This window comes from Fukomys damarensis, unplaced genomic scaffold (assembly GCF_012274545.1).
Source record: "Fukomys damarensis isolate Sample0158 unplaced genomic scaffold, DMR_v1.0_HiC HiC_scaffold_1, whole genome shotgun sequence".
Classification (NCBI taxonomy): domain Eukaryota; kingdom Metazoa; phylum Chordata; class Mammalia; order Rodentia; family Bathyergidae; genus Fukomys; species Fukomys damarensis.
In genome coordinates this window covers 58,089,257-58,113,508 of record NW_022900913.1, presented here as the reverse complement: position 1 = coordinate 58,113,508, position 24,252 = coordinate 58,089,257, and the positions used below count along the sequence as shown (strand labels likewise).

The following is a 24,252-nucleotide window of genomic DNA, read 5'->3' as shown; positions in this document are numbered from 1 at the left end:
AAAGAATTGGCCACAGGGGAAAAATAAACAAACCTAAATGGACATATTGATCAATGCATTCATAAGAAACACATTACTGATGTGCATTTTCAATTCCAGGGCATTTCTTTTATGGAATACTGTCTTGAACCACATTTTGACTTTATGGTACTATGACACTGTGACCTTCACTCACTGCTGTTCCTCCCTCTATTTATAAGGTGATACCAGCTGAGAAGTAAGACTGCACTGATAAAAATATTCTTTCATATTTCCAGTAACTAAACTTGACTGGCTTTAAGACATACTTACAGTATATATCCAGATCTAGAAAACAGCAAATGATGTTACATGAAAGTAAAAGGATAGTGTAGAGTACAACAGAATAATAAAGCAATATCGCTGTGCTAACAGTATAGCTGTTACACAGAGTAACAGTTTAGAAAATTATAACATAGCATAATATAGGTTAACTATCCTTAGGAACAAAGGATGCTTAATCTAAAATATACCTTTAGAATTTTTGCTATTTGGAATTTTGAAACATTTTTACCTTGAATAAAAAGTCAAAGGTCTAATATCTGGCTAAACTAAGTATCAAAAAAAAAAATGATTGCAGCTTAACCAGAACTTCAAATTTTATGTTATATTTCTTAAATTTTCAAAGTTTTTTGATTAGAGGATAAAAAATATTTTTAAAGTATGAGAATTAAAATGAGTATTACTTACTGAAGCATATTGGTGCTGATACTTGACGATAGTCTATGTCAATGTCACGGACCATAGTACCATTTATCTAAAAATTTTAATCACAAGCTCGGCATGGTGACACACTGGGAAGCTGAAGCAGGAGGATCCCACATTCAAGCCCAGCCTGGACAACTTAGTGACTTAGTAAGACCCTATCTCGCAATTTAAAAACAAACACAAAAACAAAAACCTAAATGGAATTCTTATTTGAAATTCAAAGACATGCAAAACAGAATCTATCTACTGAAGGAAATATATCAGAATAATATCAAGTTTCCTTTAATGGTTTTCAAAAGTCATTTTAAAACTCTTGATAGTACTCAAAGCTTTGCTAATTCTTGGTCAGCATTCTAGAAAGGAAAATGTAGACAGTACTAGAAAAACAAACCAATGCTTTAAATATAAACAAGCTTAATGGAATTGATGTGAAAGTTAGATATACAGTAAAGCAGAAAAATTTTTATGTATGAATTCCTCTAACTTTTGAGTTTGTATAGTAGACCTCAAATCATAGCCAGAATATATTTTTAGGTGTTTGTTGTTGTTGTTGTTGTTGTTGTTGTTGTTGTTCTTTCTGGACAGAGATAGAATCTACGGAACTCACTCTCTAGTCCTACACACATCAGCCCCTTTTTCGTCTTTCTAAACTGCCTAGACTGGCCTCCAATCTGCAGTCCAGGTAGAGTGGAGTTGAACTATTCCCACAGAACTCTGCTAGGATTACAGAAGCATGAGAAAGTTCATGGTCAGCTAGTGAAAGGTTTCTTATACTGCAACAGAAACTGCTGCCAGGTCTAAGTTCCTGGTCTCAGGGACAACTCAAAACATTTCATAAATTCATCAAATTCACCAAAAAAGAATTTTATGTACAACAGACTTAATTAATCAAATATATCATCACACCCAATAATTTGTATATTTTTATGAGTCTACTATAATAAAAATAGCCATGCTTCAAATCTCATTAGAAGGGAATTCTCTTATTCATATACAAAGGGAGTAATCTTTGCTTAAATATAACAAATAATAATTTTGAATTTGGAAACATTAACCAATTTTGAGGAGGACAGAAATTATCAGAAAGAAAATACTTTATGGATTTCAACAACAATGGCTTAGTTCTAACATGAATACAGTATATGTGTATGTATATATACACATATATAAATATATACATGATAGAGTATTATATCTTCTTTATAGAATTAAATATCCTTTTCCAAAAATTTTTGGTGACTCATAGGAAAAGGTAGTAAGTATCCTTTCAGTAGACACTATTTTAGAACCAAACTTGTCAGTTGTCTGAATATTCATTGAAGAGGAGATAAAGAACAACTGGATTATAGATTTATAATAAAATAATAACTCAGTAAACCTTAGGTTTATAGCTGTCTAAGGCACTGGAGGAGTCAGCAATAGGAAAGAATTTCTATAGTATTTTTTTTTTTATTTTTTTTTTTTTTTTTTTTTTTAGTATTACCATCTATTCTAGTTTCTACTTTGAATTCCCAAAAGATTTTCAGCCCTATACAGCTATCCTGGTCATGCTTACCTTCTAGGGTTAGCACAACAAAAAGGAAGCAACACAGCAATCAGAAAAGCAAAGACTGAGTTATAGGAAAAATTATTTAATTGCACTAAATGTACTACATTAATAAACTATGTCAGACTAATACTAGGCTTTGCAAGTATTTTCTACAAAAATCCAGATAGCAAATAATCTTAGTATGAGATCATATTGCTTTTGCAATTGCTCAATTCTGCTTGTTTAGTGCAATAATACCAATAAATAAATGCATAAATGGCTATATGTTTGGGCCAATAAAATTTATTTACAAAAAAAGGCCCCAGGCTATAGTTTGAAAAATCTGTGCTTCAGAATAATATTTCCCTTTCTTTTTTTTCCCCATTAAATTTATCGATACATTTAAAGCAAACAAGTTACATTTATCATTGAGATCTTGTACCTTTACATGATATATCTTGGTTCTTATTTTTCACCCCATACCCCTGCCCTCCCTTCACCCTCTTCACCCTTCCCTAATTACAAAGACATTTCCCTTTCTTCAACTCCCTTTAACTAGGATGCTTATTAAAAATTTAATTTGCAGTGGAAAGCCACAGCCTCATTCTACCATTTTAACAGGTTTATAACTCTGGGCAAGTTATTAATAATCTCTCTATACTTGTTTTCTTTTTTGTCAAGTGGAATTAAAAATTAGTACCTGAAGGTATGTTGTAAAGATGCAGTAACAGCATATATAAGACAACCAGAAAACTGGTAGACCTCAATAAAGGCTCTCCCTTCATGAACCAGCAGGCTTAGTCAAATATGTTACCAAATGCGCGTTTTGTTCTTGATCTTTACCAACTTACCAACATACTCATTGATCCGACAGCAATGGGTTTATCCTTCAGTTCTGGATTGTCCCTCATTTCTACAGCAGCATAGAAAGCATCCATGTCAACGTGCACTATGGTATTGTTCAAATCTCGGCGGTGTTCTATTTCCACTGCAAATCTGTCAACCTTAATTTTTAAAAATTAAAGTTTTGTAGATAACACAATATTTAATCATCATTAATTATAGCATGGATTTTAATACACTACGTATCTGTCCTGTCCATCCATATAGCTACTCATTTAGGGATGTGTATTTTGTTGTTCAATGGGATCTGTGGATGTATAATTTATTGTTGTCTATTAAGGCTGCTAACTCCTTTTGTTTTTAAATTTTCACAAATATACCCTTTCTTAGGTATCATACCCTAACAACTCTTCTATCCATACTTCCAGGCATGTAATAGGACTTAATTACTTATGAATGAACTATTTCTGCTTATATCAAATGATTCTATTGCTTTTAAATTCAGGCAATTGACTATACCCAAAAGTTTCAGTTTAAGTAAAATAACTCCCATTTGACCCATAATGTTACTGTCTTAAAATAGCACCAAATGTACAAAAAAAGAGATTATATGTCTCTGGCATACGGTGTTACACTGAATAGTAATGTACAACCAAACATGCTGAAGCATGAATACTTCCTTTGTAAAATTGATTTTATAATACTAAAACTTGATAAATGGTAGTCTATACAAATAAAAATTGAAAACTTAAAGCTGTAATTCATACTTCTTGATTTCAATAAGTATATCAAATGTAACCATGATGAATCTTAATTTTTAAAGAATTTTTAGCTAGATATGGTGGTGCATGCCTGTAATCTCAATGCTATGAGAGGCTGAGGCATGATGTTGCAAATCTTGCTTGGGCAACTTAGAAAGAACCTATCTCAAAACAAAAAAAAATTTTTTTAAAGGAGCTGGGGGGCTGGGGATTTAGCTCAGTGGCACCATGCCTGCCTTGTGAGCATAAGGTCCTGAGTTCAATCCCAGGTAACCCCCAAAAAAGAAGCCAGAGATGTAGCTCAGTATAAAGGACCCATGTTAGGTTTTAAGCAGACAGACAGACAGATAGACAGACAAGAAGAAAGAGAGAGAGAGAGGGAGAAAGAAAGAGTGTCCAAAGCTGTTGACAGCTTTGGTCTCTACAACACGTAAGGAAGTTGCTGAGACCATTAAAGTAAAATCTTAAGAGAAGAAAGCTATTAAATGAGAATGTAAAGAGCATGGATGAGTGCTTGGCACACAGTATAAATTCAATAAATTCTGTGTATTACCCAAAGGATCAGTGGATAGCAATGTAACAGAGCAATCAAATACCTAGGGAAGAACAGCTAAAAATAAGTAAGTGGGGCAATCTCTGGAAAGAAAGCAACTTCCATTACATAGAGATCCTGACAGCAAGTTTCCACAAAGGTGTAATGTGGCCTTTTTCTCCATGCTGGACTTCAACCTGGCCTCCACTTTGCAGAAGTCTTTTATCATAGGCTTCCTTCTTAGCCTTGGTGTGACAGTAGCTGCCTACCAGCTGTAGGTAAAAATTGTAAATCCTCTTTCATAAGCAATCGTACTGAATCATATTTGTCTGCAGTAGGCACATTAAGACTCTCCAGAGGGCTGATCCCAATTAGCCTACAATTGATTCAGTGACCTGAGGTGCTCTGTTCCTTCCTGGGGCTGTGCCTCTGCCTACAGTGCCTTTCCCCTCTGTCACATGCCTTTCAGGGTCAGCTCATGTACCTCTCTTAATTGGATTCCTGTCCTCTATGCCACAGAACTTAATTTCGCCTTTTTTCTTTTTATTGAGTTTATTGGTACATCTAGGTATACAGTACAGTTACATTCATTACTGGGATCTTGTACCTTTACATGACAGGTCTTGGTACTCGTTTTTTCCCCTTGTCCCTGCCTTCCCTTCACTCCCTCTTCCACTTCCTATTTACAAACACTTTATTTCCATTTTTCCATTTTCCCATATTTTTTTCTTTTCCCTTATTCCCTTATACCCTTCCCACTTCCCCTTGTTTTTCTATTCTTACTATGAAACTTACTATATTAGATACTAAATTGCAGCTTCCTTCAAAAGAGCCTTTAACTCTTTCCCCACAAGAGAGTTGGGGTGAGAGGTCGGTAGCCATTATAAAGCAGTATTAGAGAAATTTTGGAGAAGGCTAACTTCTCGCAGTAAGATACTGCACCTAATAAATGGAACTTTTCAATTTGACTCTAAGTTTTTATGTTGATTTCAAACTATTTTTAGTACTTTAATTGTGAACTAGAGAATAGCATCCTGACTAATAAAACAAGAATTGGCTAAAAACTAATCTACATTAATCCATAATATACACCTGAGAAATGAATTGAGTAAGAATAAGGAAGTGGCATCCTAAATTTTTTGGCCTGGAATCATCTAGAAAAGAAGATAATATAGAAAGCAAACATTCTCCTCAGACTCATGTATCAACGCTGTGACAGGCTCTTCACAGTAATCTATCCTCTTTCTTGTGTTTAATGCCAGTGTGCAGTTGCCAAAGGAAACTTCCCCACTGCATGACTCACACATTCCACTTTCCTTACTGTCATTAGTCACCCTTGTCTGAACACTTCTCTTTTTACACCTACCAGATTACACACCAACACATTTTTAAGTCCCTTTTACAGAAGTCCTCATTCACAATTTTCTTTCTTCCATTTTCCCTCCCAATGACTTTCAAGCTCTGATCTAAGTCTGTAACACGGATCTGGTTCTTCTTATTAGTGCTGAGGACCAATGAGTGTCACAGGGATTAAGAAAAAGGACTTGATTTGAGTTCCAGAATGCATTAGATACATGACAGCAATGCTTTCCCTCTCATCATTACTCTTCTTATTTGTAAAGTGTGACTAAACTAACCTCAGAAGATGGTTGAAAAACAAAATGATGTACTCATACAATACACTTATCTAGGGATTCAGTAAAAGCTTAAAGATAGTGCCTCTAATTTTAAAAGAAGTGTTGTTTACTGAGTATATGTATCAAGTCATACACTATTTCCTACGTTAACTCAAAATAAGTAATGCCAAAATATTTCTGAGGTCCTAATTATTACTTCTGTTTTATAGATGAGGAAACAAAAACTCAGTAAGATTAATTTGCCCTGGTAAATGGTCATGCTAGACTTGGAAATGAGGTTACTCCAAATCCCATGTTCTTTCTATTACCTTATGATATTTCCCTAAAATAGATTTTTAAAAGTCTTTAACATTGCAATAAGTTCAAACAAACAAACAAAAAAAGTTGTTTCTCCCAGTACCAGGGATTGAACTCAGGACCTTGAGCTTACCAGGCAGGTGCAGCACAACTGAGCTAAATCCCCAGCCCTTGAAACCAAATTTTAATGATATATTTTGTATTCCTATTATGGCTTATTTACTTGAAAAATCCTTGACTTACTTTAAAAATTCTTGACTTAGAATTTCCTTAAAGACTACTGAACAAATCTGAGTTAACAAAGTCAACCGTTAAAGTAGTCAAAATGTACAGATTTGCTGTATAATTGCCATTTCATATAACACGGATGTTTGTTTATTCAATTTATATAATACTGGTTTTTTATTTGTTGTTATTTTGTTTTTCGAGACAGGGTCTTGCTATGTAGCCTATACTGGCTTCAAACTCACAGTGATCCTCCTGCCTTAGCCTCCGGAATGCTGGGATTACAGGCATGCGCCACCACATCCAGCCTCAACTACTGTTATTATAAGCTATTTTGGCAGTTGTAATAATAATTTTGCCTCAGAGGAAGTCTAATAAGGCTAGGGTAGAGTAGAAGATACTTAGGGAGGGTCTGCACCAACATCCACAGTGCTCGTGCTTGTTGAGGTTACTTAGCCCAGCTTCAGCCCGATCAGCAATAGTCCACATTATCCTACCACACGTAGGAGAATCTAGCACTTGGCAATTTTATGACTCTAAAATACAAACACATTTCTCAGGAAAACATCTCTGTTCTGTCAAAACTTCTTGACTACTTAGAACTTCCTCAATCTCCTCGGTTTATACAACTTCTTTTAGAGGAAGTTCCACAAAGGAAACAATCTAACAATCAACATAAAACACATTTCCTGCCATTCCTGTTGCAAAGGATGTCAGACAGCCTCCCATGAAATATGTGACTAAAACTGGAAGAAAATTTAAAATTCTGTTATGCAATATAAGGCATTTTGTACTCTAGATTGTAGGTATATAAAAGGAAAGACTTTGAAGAGTATGAACAGCAAAAATGCTGTTAGTTATCACCATTCATATGTACCTCTGTTTCTTTAAAACTTTATTAAAGATATTTGTAGACTATAGATCAATAAAACTTAACTGAAGTGGCTAGAAAGTATATTGCTTAAGGAATAATACAAATTGTAAAACAATGCTGTTTCTCATAAAGTTTTTTTAAAACTTGGTGAAAATGATGTCAATGTTTATTTGAAAGAAACAATACAAGAGAAACTAAAAAGCTTTAAAGAAGAGTTGTGAGGGAGAATATGAAACCATATTTTTACTTTTTAGTAACTACAATTATATGGTACTGATACAGGAAAAGAATCAAGAAGAAAGAGTCCAGAGACAAACCAAAGTACTATGAGAATCTAGTTTAGGAAAAAAATAATACCATTTAAGAAAAAACTACACATCGAGATTTATCTCAGTGGCACCCCCATGCCTGCCTCAAAAGCACAAGACCCTGAGTTTAATCCCTGGTACCAGAAAAAGAAAAACAAAACCAATAAAACTATACATCTTACATTAAAACAAATTTTAGATGTCTTCTCTATAAAAGACACTATTAAGAGAGTAAAGAAAAAACTGCAGATTGAGAGAAAATATTTTTGAAAGATATAACTGGAAAAGAAGTATTGTCCAAAATATACAAAGAATTCTTAAAATTCAACAATGAGAAACTAACCTTATTAAAAAATGGGTCAAAGCTGAGTGTGGTGGTGCACATCTAATCTCAACACTCAGAAGGCTGAAGAAGGAGGATCTTGAGTTTAAGGCCAGCCTGGGCTACACTGTGAGTTTCACTTTTTAAAAAAAGGAGGCCAGGGTCAGGGATTTAGCTCAGTGGTTCTGCCGCCTGCCTCACAAGCGCAAGGACCTGAGTTCGATCCCCGGTACAAAAAAAAAAAAAAAAAAAAAAAAGAGGCCAAAGACCTTGACAGATATCTTAGCAAAGAAGATATATAGGTAGCAGGTAATTATATGAAAAGTTGCTGAAAATCATGTCATCAGGGAAATGCAAATTTAAAGAACAAGATAGCACTATCCTATATAACTACAGAGTAGTCAAAATTCAGATTATTATTATTTTTTTAAAATCAGCATTACAGAAACTATGCCACATGCATCCTGTGGAATTTTCTAACTGTGACATTATACACATAGAAAAATACTATGATGCTTTTCAACAGATGGTGTTACCTTGTATATGGGACTCCAGAGGATATGGTACATCACAGAAAACCTACTACCCTGCTGGCCTTTAGAGAAGAAACTGAAAATGCTTGTGTAGCAATCTCAATGATCAAGCAACAGTTTGTCATATTAGTAAATGCCTGGAAGCTAATGGCCACCACTTTGAGCAAGGCCAAAGGTAACTTGTATTAATGTCATGATGTCTCAAAAAATTTAGTATTAAAGTATTTATAAAATTTTTTCTTTTCCTAGTGTGTATGAATTTTTTTGTCTTTCTCCCCCACCCCCACCCCCACCCACGCCCCATATATATGAATATCTGTTTTAGGTTGAATCCTAATTGCCAAATACCAATTCTATGAAGCTGGGCAAATTATTTCATTAAAACTCCGGTTATCTGGGAGACTGAGGCAGGAAGATTACCCTAAATTCGAGGACAGCCTGAGCCACATAGTGAGTTCAAGGCCACCCCAAATTATACAGCAAGACCCTGTCTCAAAACAAAAACAATAACAAAACACTCCATTTATTCTTCTATATAATGGAGGTAACAATATCTAGTTGCAGAATCTTTATGCAAATGAGCAGATCAATACTAAAGTATGTGAATTTGTAGATGTGTATGCTTTACAACATTGAATTTCAATTTCTTCTTGTTTGCAGTTATGACTTGATAATGCATATTAGCTACCAATTACCATACTACCACCTTCCTCTCTAACTGAATTAATACCTGCAATTGTGCATTCCTTAGCTGCTGGTTGGTGATTTGTGCTTTCTGTTGCATCATATTTTTAATTCGTTGGTTGACTTGTTTTTCCTTCTTGAGCTCATTTTCATAAAATCTTGACCCCTAATGAGAAAACAAAGCATAGGAAAAATGTCTGAAGAAACAACCATTTGTAGTATAATCTAGTGGCTAAGCAGACAGATTCTGGAATCAGACTGACTGAACTCAAACCTTAGCTTTACTACTTACTAGCTCAGTGACCCTAAAATTCTTACTCTTTCTATGTAGTGTTTCATTATTTGTAAAATGTATTTCCTAATAGTTACCTAAATCATAGAATTGTGAAACAGTACTAAGCACAAGCTTCTGCATTCAGAAAAGAACAATCTGTTCTAGGTAGGATCCTTGGAGCACATGCAAGGCTTTAGTAGGTCGAGTCATCAGTTATCTCCTCTGCTAAAATTTACTCCTTAACAAAGTATCTTTAAGCTGGTACACATGCCTATGATCATAGGATTCTGGGAGGCTAAGGCAGGAGGACCGTGAGTTCAAGCCTCACCTGGGCAACTTAGTTGCATAGCAATACCCTATCTCAAAATAAAATATAAAAAAGAGCTGGGGATGTAGCTCAGTGCAAATGCAGTGTGTTCAATTCACAGTACAAACCAAAATAAATGAATTTTCAAAAATTTTACATTAAATCATTAAGGACAATGTAGAAGATACTTTTAAAATTACCTGTAACTTTGCTACTGAACATAGTGTTTATCCATATATCAGGTTGATACACATTAGGTTATTTTTACTTTTTGGCTATTATGAAAAAAATGCTGCTATAAACATCTGTGCATACATTTCTGTGTGGACATACTTTGTCACTCCTCTTGGGTATATTCCCAAGAGTGGACTTTCTGTGTCACGTGGTAACTCCAAGTTCAATGTTCTGAGAACTGCCAGGTTGTTTTCCACAGCGGCTGAATCTTTATATAATCCCACCAGCATATATAAGGACTACAATTTCTCCACACTCCTGCCAACGTTTGTGATTGTCTATCACACTTATTATAGCCATTCTGGATAATAATAATGTGAGCAGCATCTCACCAGAGTTTCTAAATTTGTGTTTCTTTAATGACTAACAAAGTTGAGCACCTTTTCATCTGCCTATAAGCCATATGCATGTCTTTTTTTTTACTAAACTCTGTTTATATCTTTTGCTCATTTTTGACTGATTTGTTTGTTAATGCTTCACTTCTGTCACCCTTGGCAGCAAAAATTTAGTAATACAATCTGTTGGTGCAGCTCTGGTATACATACATTCCAAATAGTGGTAGCAATATCAATTGATACAACTACTATTGACAACAATTTAACAATTCACTCACATTATATACGCATATATTCTTTCATTTTGTGGAACAACTTTACTTCTAGAAATATCTCCTGCAGTTATACTCACACATATATAAATGTATGAAAATTTACAGTAATATTGTTTATAAAGATTCTGACAGGACCAACAAATTATCCACACATGCAAGCAAAACAAAGGATGTAGATATTTAATACTTATGCAGAAATATCTCAAAGTTGCATTTATAAAAAGAATCCTAAAACAAAACTTGTATATTATTTGGAGACTGGGAATATATTTCAGTAGTAGCGTATTTGCACAGTGTGTGCAAGCTCTCAGATTCTATCCTGAGCATTGGAAAAATAAAGCACCATAGCTATGGGATAAAAAAAGAAAGAGCAAAAATGGACATGTACATTACTTTGTTTTTATATGCATATTATATGCCTGTGACTGGATAACAAGGGCAAAAAACTAGAAGGGAGAGTTAGAAGGGAGAGTGCTCCACACTTTTTCATAGTTTTAGTAAAAAGGACATCCAAAGGTTAATGATTTTCTTTTGAACAGAATGTTTAAAAGTGACTAAATTATAGATGTTAAAAGAAACAAGAAACATACCTTTGTGGCTTCCATTATAATTTTATTAATTTTCTCTTTATCTAACCCTTCCATTCCTGCTTTATTATCATTAAGTCCCATCCTAAGCAGAAGATCATCTTTGTAATTGTCATTCTTCTCCTTTGTGCTATCATCCATGGTATACACTTAAAGTGGTTTCTTCTTTGTTATCTGAACAGGGACATCAAATAAACATAGATTTTAAAACTGTCTACTCCAAAGCTAAAATGATAAAGAAATCAGCAAAACATATTTAAACATGATAGTTAAGAATCCTTAGCTCTTGAAACTTTAAACAAATAGACTTAGGAGATATTAGCAGAGTGTTCTACCCAACAACAACAGAATACACATTCTTCTCAGAAGCACAGAGGATTTTCTCCAAAATAGAGCATATACTAGCTCATAAAACATGCTTAAGTAAATGTAAAGAAATGGAAATTATCCCATGCATATTATCAAATCATAATGCAATGAAATTGGAAATCAATGGCAAAAGAAATCACAAAACTACATAAACACATGGAAATTAAATAATATCCTCTTGAACAATCAGTGGGGCACAGATGAAATTAATGAAGAAATTAGACAGTTTCTACAATTAAATGATAATATCAATATGACATACTGGAACCTATGAGATGCAGTAAAAGCAGTCTTAAGAGGGAAATTTATAGCAGAGATTCCCACATCACAAAAACAGAGCAAGCCCAAATAAATAACCTAATGTTGAACCTCAAGCTTTTAGAAAAAGAACAGCAAGTTAAACCTAAAGCATGTAGGAAGAAGGAAATTATAAAGATAAGAGCAGAAATTAATGCAGCTGAGACTAAGAAAACAACACAAAGACTCAATCAACCAGAGTTGGTTCTCTGAAAGATTAAATAAAATGGACAAACCCTTAGCCAACCTTATTTAAAAAAAAAGAAAAGGAAGACTCAAATCCACACAATTAGGAATGAAATGGGTGAAATCACAATGGATCCTGCAGAAATCCAGAAAATAATCAATACCTACTTTGAGAACCTGTACTATAATAAAATTAACAACACAAAAGAAATGAAGATTCCTAGATACATATGAATTACCAAAGGTGAATCAAGAAGATATAAAAATTCTAAATAACCCAATATTAGTCAATGAAATTAGAGAAGTTACAAAATACCAACAAAGAAAAGCTCATGTCCTGACAGATTCATGGCTTAATTGTACAAGAACTTTAGAGAAGATCTAATATCATTACTCCTCAAACCCTTTAATGAAATTGAAAGGGAAGCAATATTCCCAAAGTCATTCTTGGAAGCAAGCATTATCCTGATATCAAAACTAGAGAAGGGTTCAACCAAAAAAGAGAATGACATGATAATCTCCTTAAAGAACATGCAAAATCCTCAAGAAGATACTGGCAAACAAAATGAAGTAAATCATCAAGAACATAGTACACTATGACAAGCAGGATTCACTCTAGGGATGCAGGGATGGGTCAACATATGCAAATCAATAAATGTAATACAGTATATTAACAAAACAAAGGATAAAAATTACATGATCATTTCAACAGATGCAGAAAAACATTTGACAAAGTCCAACACCCAGTCATGATGCATATACTACAGAAAATTGGAGTAGAAGGTCTTTTTCTTTTTTTTTTTTTTTTTATACCAGGGATCAAACTCAGGACCTTGTGCTTGCAAGGGAGGCACAGTGCCACTGAACTAAATCCCCAGCTTAATCTTTCTGTTTTTTCGGTCTTTCTCTTAAGCTAATAAAACCCATTTATGATAAACCAACAGCCAATATCATACTAAATGGACAAAAATTAAAAGTTTTTACTATAACACAAGACAAGTATGCCTGCTATCACCACTATTGATATAGTTCTTTAGATATTGGCCAGAGAAATTAGATAAAAGAAAGAAATTAGATAAGAGATAGAAATAAATTAGATAAGAAAAAGAAATAAAAGGAATAAGGATAGAAAGGGAAATTAAATTATTATTTTACTGATGACATGATGCTATAATAGAAGATCCCAAAAATTTCACTGAAAGACTCCTATAATAACTAGATTCAGCAACATAGCAGGATACAAAGACAACTCTCAAAAATCAATAGCATCCTTACACAAATAACAAACTCACTGAGACAGAAATTATGCCTTTCACAACTGCATCTAGAAAAATGAAATACTTAGGAATCAATCTAATAAAGGGAGTGAAAGACCTATACATTGAAAACTATAGTTCTCTGAAAACAGGAGATCAAAGAAGATAACTGAAAATGAAAAGATATCCCGTTTTTGTTTAGGCAGAGACAATATAGTGAAAATGGCCATACTTCCAAAACTGTTATACAGATATAATACAATCCCAATCAAAATATCAACAGTATACCTCACAGAACTAGAGAAAACAATTCTAAAGTTCATACAGAACCAGAAGAGACCTAAAAATGCAAAAGCAATTCTGGACAACAAAGTCAAGGTAGAAAGCATCATAATCCCCAACCTGAAATTATACTATAAAGCTACCATGATAAAAACAGCATGGCACTGGCAAAAAATAAAAACAAACAAATTAAAAAAAAAAACCAAAACCTAAACAGACCTGGGGATCAGAGAAGCAAAACAGAAATGCAGAAACAACTCTGAAGGTACTCAGCTACCGTTTCTTTGACAAAGAGGCCAAACATCTTCACTGGGAGAAATAATTTGTTTAATAAATGGCACTGTGAAAACCAGCTTTCCACATGCCAAAAACTGACCCATTTCTCTCACAATGCTCTAAACTACCATAGAAAGGGATCCAAGATCTAAATATAAAAACAGAAATACTTAATCAGCTGGAAGATAGAATAGACAAAATTATAGAAGACATAGGTGTAATAATGTATTCATTTGTAGGAAATTATTACACTATATCATGTTATATCACTTCTGTGGTTAAGAAAAACCACTACAAGGTTAGACATGGTGGTACATGCTTTAGTCCCAGATATTCATGAGGCTGATAGAGAAGGATCACCTGAGCACAGAAGTTAGAGACTAATGTGGGCAATAGTGAGATCCCACCCAAAACAAAATTCCTTTCCAATAATAATTCTTTAATATCTCTATATAATTTAATTATTTGGCATTTTTGATAATGCAGGCAAATTAATTCAGTCATACTTTCACCAACACTACTAAATAGTGAGTCAGGAGGCTAAATGCAGACTTCTCCATTTAAGCTGCCTTTTAAATGATTAAGTGTAATGAAAGGAAAAGAAACACTTAGGGAATGACTAAAATTTTATATATTAATTTACATATTAATATATTCATATATAAAAACCTGAGAAGAATTGGCTTCAGTTCTTAACCAAGTCAGGAGAATTGGACAATCAGAAACACTGGCACCAAGGGAAATTGTGAGATAGGTATAATTTTCAGCTACTTTTCTGCCTGTTGATGCCTAATTATCTTACAATTTTTGTCCAGGTTCATGAATATACATTGAATTTCATTTATATGCCAATGATTTCTAAGTTTACGGTGCCAGTTCAAATGCCTACCTGACCTCTCAAATTTAACATATTCCCAAAATTGATATTCTTATCTGCCTCTATACCCTAAATCAGCTTCATTTGCTGCCTTCCTCATTTCAGTTAAGGTAAACTCTAATCCCTTTCAGTTGTTCATGCAAATAACATTGGAATCATTCTTTTTAAAATATATTTTTAGTAGTGCCTAGTAATTTCATAAAATATTAGTTTTCAATGTGGTATTTTCATACATGCATATATTTTGATAATACTGATCCCCTGATTGACCTCCTTTATACCCCTCCCATTATTACTTTCCTCTCATTAATAAGTCACCCTTCTATTTTTATGTCATCTTTTCTAGATTTTATGTATCAGTGAAACATGCAATACTTATCTTTATGAGTCTGGCTTATTTTCTTAAAATGATGATCTTGGATTCCATGCATTTTCCTGCATATGACATAATTTCATTCTACTTTAATGCTGTGCACATATACCATATTTTCTTTATTCAGTTGTTATGGGCAGCTAGGCTGGTTCCATGTACCGGCCATTAAGAAGTGCGCTACATGGGCCAGAGATTTAGCTCAGTGGTGCTGCTGCCACCTGCCTCACAAATTCAAGGACCAGAGTTCGATCCCCAGTACCAAAACAAACAAACAAACAAACAAAAAGAATTGGCTACAAATAAAAATAAAAATGTGCAAACTAAGAAATAACCAAGAATGTGCTACCAAGAATAAACAAATGGGATCCTTTCCAATTACAAAGCTTCTGCGCTATAAGAGAACCAGCCAGCTATTCCTTGGATAGAGGACTAATGTCTAGAATACATAAAGAAATAAAAAAAAAAATTAGATGGCCCAAATTAAAGATCCAATCAAAAAACAGAAATAGACACTTCTTGGAAAAAGTACAATAAGTATTCAACTTAGCAGGCCATTACAGAAATGCAGATTAATACTGAGATTCCACCCTACTCCAGAAAGAGTGGCTATCAAGAAATCACTTAGTAACAACTGCTATTTGTGAAAGGAACCCTTTCACATTGTTGGTAGGAAAGTAAACGGGTGCAACCACTATGGTAATCAGTGTGGAGCGTCCTCAAAAGCTAAAACAAGAATTTCCCAGCTATTCCCCTTCTAGTCGTCCTCTTGAGAGAGTTAAAGACATCATATTTCAGTGACCCATGAATACTTATGTTTATAGCGACATAATTCATAATAGCTAAATCTTGAAAGCAGCCTGTATGTCCATAAATGGATGGATAAAGAAAATGTATTTTACACATAAAGAAGGATAAACTTGAGTCATTTATAGGAAAATGGATACATCTTGAAAGCATAATTTTAAGTGAAGCAAATAAGATACAGAAGGAAATATTACATGGTTTCTCTTACATAAGAAACCCAAATTACAAAGAGCAAAATAAAAGAAAGATGATAGGAAGTAGAGAAACAAATCTTTCTGAAATAGGAGGAGGATCAAGAGTTGGGGGGTGGAGGGGAGGGAAAGGAGATGAGACAAGAATTGAAATGTGTTATGTACATGTACCAACTTCCCACAAGGAGTGTAATCTTTATATAATGCAAACATGTACTAATAAAAATAAACTGGAAAAAAAGAATTGTGCATAATAAACATAGGTACATAGGTATTCCCATAGTATACTGACTTTAGCTCCTTCAGGTTTATACCAAGGAGTGGTATAGCTGGGTCATATAGGAGTTCTACTTTTAGTTTCTTGGGGGAAGCTCTACATTAATTCCCCTAGTAGTTGTCATAATTTATATTTTTACCAGCCACATAGGAAAGTTCCCTTTTTCCTGCATCCTTGCCAGCATTTATTTGTTTTGCATTTGTGATGATAGCCATTCTGACTGGGTGAGATGGAATTTCAATATAGTTTTAAGTTGCATTTCCCTAATGGTTAAAGATGTTGAATATTTTTTAACCTATTTATTGGCCACTTGAACTTCTTTTGAGGAGTGTCTTTTTCTTTGTCCATTCACTGAGTTTTGAGTTTACATTTTTCAGTTCTTTATATACTCTATATATTAATCCTCCTGTCAGAAAAGCAACTGGCCGAGATTTTCTTTTATTCTGTAGGCTCTCTTCATTTACTGGTTGTTTCCCTTGCTGTGCAGAACCTTTTTAGTTTGATGTAGTCCTGTTTGCTGATTCTTGCTATTGTTTGCCATGCTAATGGAGTTCAGAAAGCCTTTGTCTATGATTATGGTTACCTTTTGTTTTCTTCTAGTAGTTCCAATTTCAGGTCTTATACCTGGGTCTTTGATACATTTTGAATTGATTTTTATATAGGGTGAGATGGGGATCTAGTTTCAATCTTCTCAAGTAGATATCCAGTTTTTAGCGCTGTTTGTTGTTAGAGTGTCTTTTCTCTAATATTTGTTTTCAGCTTCTTTAAGAATGAGATGGTTGTAAACCAGGTGTGGTGGTGCATGCCTGTAATCCCAGCACTTGGGGGGCTGAGGAATGAGGATTGCCTTTATAGCCTGGGCTACATAGTGAAACCCTATCGAAACAAACAAACGAATGAATTAGATGGTTGTAGTCAAATGGGTTTGTTTCTTTTACTCTTTTTAATTTTTATTTTTGCTCGCACTACTCTGTCCTTCTCACTATGGCTTGGTAGTGTAGTTTGAAATTGGTATTATGATACCTCCGAGCAACCTTGCTCTTTTGCTTAGGATTGCTTTGTCTGCTCTGGGTCTTTCATGTTTCCATACAAATTTTAGAATTGTTCTTTCTAATTCTTGTAAAGGATGCCTTTGGAATGTTCATGGGGATTACAAAAAATCTGTAGATTGCTTTTGGTATGATAGCCATTTCAACATTATTACTTCTGCCAAATCATGAATATTGGGAAGTCTTTCTATATTCCGGTGTCTTATTCAATTTTTTCAAAGGGGTCTTTCACTACTTTGGTTAGGTTAAATACAAATATTTATTTTTAAGCTATTTTGGATATAGTGATTTTCCTGATTTCATTCATAGTTAGCTTGTTGGTATATAGAAAAACTTGGTATTTTAATGTTGATTTTGCACCTCACTTTGGAGTCATTCTTGAGCCTGTCTTCCTCAAATACCCACATCCAAACTGTCAGGAAATCCTGTGGGCTCTTTCAGAATACATCCTGAGTCCAACCACTTCCCACCACCCTGGGCTGAATCACCATTACCTCTCACCTGGACAACTGCAACAGCAGCTTAGTTTCTCTGCTTGCTCTTGCTCTACCACATCAATTGTAACAGAGCCCAACTCATTCTTTTAAATGACAAATTAGGCCATGCCACTCTTCTGCTGAAAACTGCTATCCTGTCTCTTTCCAGCATAAAACCTGAAGTCCTAAAATGACCTACAAGGCCCTAAAGGATCTGGATCCTGTTTTCCCTCAGATTTGTCCAATAGCCTCCCCTTCATTCACCACTTTACAGCTACACTGATCCTCCACTCTGCTAAGTATGCTCTTTCTCTGAGGTCTTTTTACACGGGCTGTTTCCTACCCGGAGGTTAGTTAGGTCAGGTATCTTCTTGATGAAATTCCTATCACTCCTTAAAATCTTTGCTTAAATGTCACCTTCTCAAGGAGGGTCTACTTTGACCTCCTTAATTAAATTGAAGCCTGATTACTTTCTATTACTTTAAGTTAAAGAAAATATTAGATCAAGACAGTAGCTATAGTCTGGATGTGGAACATGCCCTAAAGGCTTCGTTTTTGGGGTGGTGATACCGGAAGGTTGGTGGAACCTTTTAGAGAAGTGGCCTAATGGGAAATTAGTAATCACTGGGTTGCGCCCACAAGTTTGGGGCCCTGTTTCTTTCCCTTTCCTCTTCTTTGCTTCCTGGCTTTTGATGAGATGAGCAGTTTTGATTTGCCATATGTTCCTGCCATGACGTGTTACTTTCCCATAGGCACAAGTAGTCAACCAATCATGGACTACACTCTCCAAATCAAAATAAACCTTTTGTCTTCATAAGCTGATTACCTCAGGTATTTTTAGAGTAACTTGACTAATACAACAATAAATAGCAATAAATAAGAGCCGGGCATGTAGTACACATACTTGTAATCCCAGCACTCAGGAAGGAGGCTGAGACAGGAGGATCACCATGAGTTTGAAGCCAGCCTGGGCTATATAGTGAGTTCAACACCAGCTGAAATAAATAACATGCTAGACTTTAGAGTAACTGATCACTGAGTGCCTTTTGATACTATTATTTAAGTCACTAATGTGAGCCTGCTTTTATGTTTTATGGGTATTTCTGTAGTCTTTTTAAATTTTATAAAATTTCTCATTAGTTCTGGTTGTCTTTGGTTTTCCCATTAGTACTTCAGTGAGTTTCTTTATTGAGAAATCCATAAAATAAAAGGGAGCTCCTAGCAAAGATGTTCACATGGTATCAACAAGTATGATGATTTTTTTTCCCTATTTTTGTAGGGAGCAAGATTCATAGAGCATGTTGAATAGCTCTGGGAGGGCAGCAAATAAAGTGCTCAGTGTGGCGTCTGGCATATGACAAGCTTTCACTCAACACTATTATTACTAAAGTTAAACCAAATTTCCAGAGCAGTAAAAAAATCACTAGTATTATTTTTCTTACTTCTGTCCCTTTAAGATAAAGGCAAGAGACTGTAAAAGGAAACAGAACAAGCAGCCCAAGGAAAAGTGAAAGTTCAAAGACCTTACAGATTAAATTGACTTTTTCCAATTAGTATTTGTACTAATTACTAGGCAGCATCACTAAAGCCCAAAGCCCCATAAATAGATATAACTGCAACTTTATTAACAAAGTTAAAATGGTCAAACATTTTTATAGCCTGCTATTATAAAATAGTCTTTGATGTCAGCTAAGAAGCACAAGCAGTAATGTATAAACTCAAAGGAAAGAACTCTGGGTCCCTGTGGTTTAGCACACTGGTTTAAAAAACACTGCCTCTGAAAACTCTCAAATTCTTCACAGTCTCATTCTACCACTGACTATTCGGGTTACCACTTAAGAACACAAGGCAAACCACTGGCTTTGGCAGTAGTAACTATGGAAACTTATAATATTTCAGGAAGAATTCTAAGTTTTCGTGAGGAAGGGTTCTTCCACTTATATAAGGCACTAAGAATTGTGCAAAATGGTATCACAAGTATGTAGCATATTGATCAAAGGTATTAATCTACCAGAAATATAAAAAATACACTACAGTTAATAAGAAAGAGAATATAGGGAAGGAGGAAGTGTGAGAGAATGAGAAGTATGAATAGGAAAAGCTAAACCATAGTAAGTTCCTATATATAGCACTCGTTTCCTATTTATAACATATTATAAATAATCCAACTCAACAGTTTACTCAGATAACCTTAACATATATTAATGAATATTTTAAATATTTCAGAAGCTCAAATATTTAATATTTTAAGATTAACTACCCAGCACACAGCTTCAGACTGCTTTTCTTACTAGCTTAAAATCCAATGAATCAAGAACATTAAGTTTAACAGAGACTGACCTTAAAAGTTCTTTGTCGTTTTCATTTATTATAAAAATATTTTTAAAACTTCAAGAATATTATAAATCATAATCACGAGACTTTTTCCATGTTCCTCTTGAATTGTTTCATATATACATAAACAAACCATGCACTGAAACCACATGTCCACAGGTTTTTTATGATGGGAATAAAGGAGAGACGTAGCTTTGTATTTTTAACTTTTGTTTTCAAAGATCTTTGCAAAAATTGTAAAAAAAAAAGCTAGAGACATAGCTCAGTGGTACAGTGCTTACTTAACAAGCACACTGTGTTTGATCACAAGTACTGAAAAAAAGTTTAAAAATGTTTTAAAACTGAATTATTTGAAAGATATTCTTATTTATGTACATCACTGAAAAAAGTAATAGGAATAATGAAAACTTTTACATTCTATGCCAAGAGTATGTATGCTAAAAGAAACTCAAGTTTTCACTGAACACAGACCTACTCTTTGGGAACACACATACATTCTCTTTGACCTCCTCTTTCCTCATTTTCCTACTCACAATTGTTTTTATGAAGAACAACCATTTAGAAGACAGAAAATAACACCAACACTGTAGTCCAACAGATACAGCATTCATTCTTACAGACCAGTAAGTCGAAACTATCTTCTTTCATATAGAATGAAAAATATTCTGAAGCACATTAACTAAAATACCAATTCTAAGGATGATTTCATGGAGCAAGTTTATGAATTTCTATTTTTATGAAGAGATGAATATTGTATAAGTCTGTAAGGTCTTTAACAATGAAAACTTTAACTCAGAAATAAAGGTACTCAAGAAACAAGGAATTATGAAAAATTAGGTTTGTATCTTAAAAATGATAATTTTGTTGAGGGATATTGACTCATTAAAACCAAGTAGGTTGACAGGTTCTGTGGTTATGAGTTCATGGCAGCAAATACATCTGTCCACATAAATGTGAAGCTGAATAAAATGATTTTCTCTTAGTTGAAGTATATAGTAAAGGTCACCATGGTCATATGTTTTTTGTTTTGTTTTGTTTCTGTTTAATTTTTTTTGAGACAGGATCTCACTATGTAGTCTAGGCTGGCCTCAAAGTGGCAGCAATCCTCTTGCCTCAGCCTCCCAAGTGCTAGGATTACAGGCATGTGCCACTATGCCCAGAAAATGGTTATAAATCTTTTTTGTTTTTTTTTGTTTTTGGTTTTTTGAGACAGGGTCTCACTATGTAGTTGAGACTGACCTGGAACTCACTATGTAGCCCAGGCTGGTCTTGAATTCACAGCAAACCTCCTGCCTCAGCCTCCTGAGTGCTGGGATTATAGGCGTGTGCCACCACGCCAAAGCCATAAATCTTAAAGGGAGAGTTGATATACGTTTTCTTAGAAAAGGAGAGATAAAGGATTTCCTGTAATATCTTCATTGCTACTGTATTTTTTAAATTCTACAATCTAGGGCCAGGGATTTAGCTTGGTGATTCCGCCGCCTGCCTCACAAGCACAAGGTCCGGAGTTCAATCCCTGGTACCAAAAAAAAAAAAAAAAAATCTAAAAATTTACCAATTTAATATATACTTATATAAGAAGCTAGATACTAGGATATAGAACTAATAAGAAAGTAAGCAATGGGCCAGGGATTTAGCTCAGTGGTTCTGCCGCCTGCCTTCAAAGAGCCAGGACCCAAATTCAATCCCCGGTACCAAAAAAAAAAAGTAAGCAATTACACTATTCATCACTATACTATATTCTACAATTATTAAAAATAAAATACCCAATAAAATCAGAGCTATATAAGTTATTATTTTCCTGTTATGGGAAAATAATCCTTTCAATTACCCCTTTTACCAAAGTGTTCCAAAATCTTTTCCAACTCCTAAACTTGATATTGTTTCTTGATCCACTGCTAACAACTTCCAAATTTTCTTAGAATTTAGTGCTATAAGGGTGTATGGCAAAGGTTTAAAACACCACAGGGTAGGCATGATGGCACACACCTATAATCTCAGAACTCAGGTGGCTGAGGCAATAGGACTGCAGCAAGCTCGAGGCCAGCCTGAGTTACACAGTGAGATGAAGGCTAGCCAGGACTACCTAGAGAGACCCTGTCTTCAAACAAAACAAAACAAAACACAACACAACAAAACAAACAAAACACTTCAGCAACATAATCCCTTTCAAATAAAATCTTAGGCAAACCCTCAAACTTCCCTTTAAATCTTTGTTCTACAAATGTGCAGTTCTCCTATAATTTCTTCATGTAGATTTAGATTTTATCACAATATTGTAAAAGAATAAATAAATAAACTACAGGAAATGGAAAGTTCACAGTAACCATATTTTTGGTCCTCCAAAGTCCTTATAAATATCTGTATGAACACTGATGTTAAACTGCTACAATTCAAAGCCCGCACTAACAATTTGTACTATGAAAATAATAGTTGTTTGCTTGTATAATTTTACAAGTATAGTTCAACAGGGGAAAAAAAATAAGGATTAAAATCAAACCTGGGCTTCTAATCACTATTTCTAGGGTCCCTATAACAATGTAAACTTCTTATAATTTCCAAGGAAATTCCTATTCCACTCCTATTTTATCATAAATAAATCAAATGGTTTCCCTGATTGTATGGTAAAAGAGGAAAGACATTTGGAACAGAAAAGGTACTCCATTTGTGATCAATATCACACAAAATCACATTTCCATCAGAAAATAAAAAAAATCAACATCACAAAATTAAAAATACATGGGCGATCAATACCATCAAATAAATTTGCAAGCTACTTCAGTCTCACCAAAAAAAGGAACAATACTTCAAAAAGCCATAAAGAAAACCCCTGTCCATTTCCAAGTAACCCAAACAAAGAGACAGCAGGATGCTATGGGTGGTATTTTACCCTCTCCTCTGGCCCATCACTACTTAGAAAACTGCCTGCTCTCCACAGAGACTGAAAATGGGCCGCATTTCCTCTGGGGTGGGTGGAAAATCAATGACACATTTGTGCAATATTCCGTTTCTCGGGTACCCTGACACTATACCTAGTTGTGCTCCCAAAGCCTCTTCATATAGTTCTGGGTAAGCCCTGGGATCTGGGATCATAAGGTGGGCCATATGAACTAGGAGTTTCATCTTGCTGGTTTCAGCATGGGCCCTTGGACCCCACACAAACTCATCGAGCAGGATCACTTTTAGGAACCTGCTGGTACATCAGGTACTCTTCCCGTACTAAATTCTCAGGGATGAATATCCAGGCTTCCTCAAAATAAATATGCTCAGCCTGAGCTAACATGTCCCATCTTTGTACTTTTTGGGTTAGGACCTCCACACTGATGTGGTTGCCCTCTATGAAGACTAGAGATAGGACAAAGACAAGGATGTCAGTTTTGAGAGTGATTTTTTCATCATCACCATCTAGTAGCCCACTGAACTGTAAGACCCCAAATGGGGACTAGCTCATATGTGCTGCTAGAGAGATCCACTTTCCTGTTATCAATGTCAAAGCCCAGATGGATGGACTCAAGGAGTTTCCAAAAGTTCAGTTAGAAGTTGTTCTGGTAATCATAACTGTGGATTAATTTTAATAGATACTTCCATAGGAACCAATGCTCTGAAATTATGCTTTCTTCCTAATCATATCATATATGCCTAAAACTTAGAAATAACAAAAAAATAAGTATTCAGAAAATACTACTTCAAGACTTGCCAAATATGAGGAAAAACAAGTAAGGAGCTGTGGTCTTGGAGTGATTAAGCCAGAATAATTTTTTGTTTTGTTTTGTTTTTGTGGTACCGGGAATGAACTTGGGCCCTGTGCTTGAAAGACAGGCAGTGGAACCACTGAGCCAAATCCCAAGCCAGAATAATTTAAAAATATACCTGACATACTTTCCCCCTATACCTCCAAATTGAAAAAACAAAACAAAAAACAC

General features: G+C 34.7%; 1 protein-coding gene across 3 annotated transcripts in view; it reads right to left on the bottom strand.

The window, feature by feature from the left end:
• Nucleotides 1-24,252, bottom strand: part of Polk (DNA polymerase kappa) — a 72,388-nt gene that overhangs the window by 30,131 nt on the left and 18,005 nt on the right. For 2 of the 3 annotated variants that reach the window (XM_010619133.2, XM_010619132.2), the window contains 3 exons: nt 11,286-11,456; nt 9,317-9,436; nt 3,106-3,258 (listed from right to left, as the gene is read on the bottom strand). In XM_010619133.2, coding sequence (XP_010617435.1) covers nt 3,106-3,258; nt 9,317-9,436; nt 11,286-11,423 — 411 coding nt within the window. In that variant the 5' untranslated portion in view covers nt 11,424-11,456. Of the gene's footprint in view, nt 1-3,105; nt 3,259-9,316; nt 9,437-11,285; nt 11,457-17,053; nt 17,245-24,252 lie in introns of those variants that run through there. The other variant, XM_010619134.2, reaches the window with a different exon arrangement.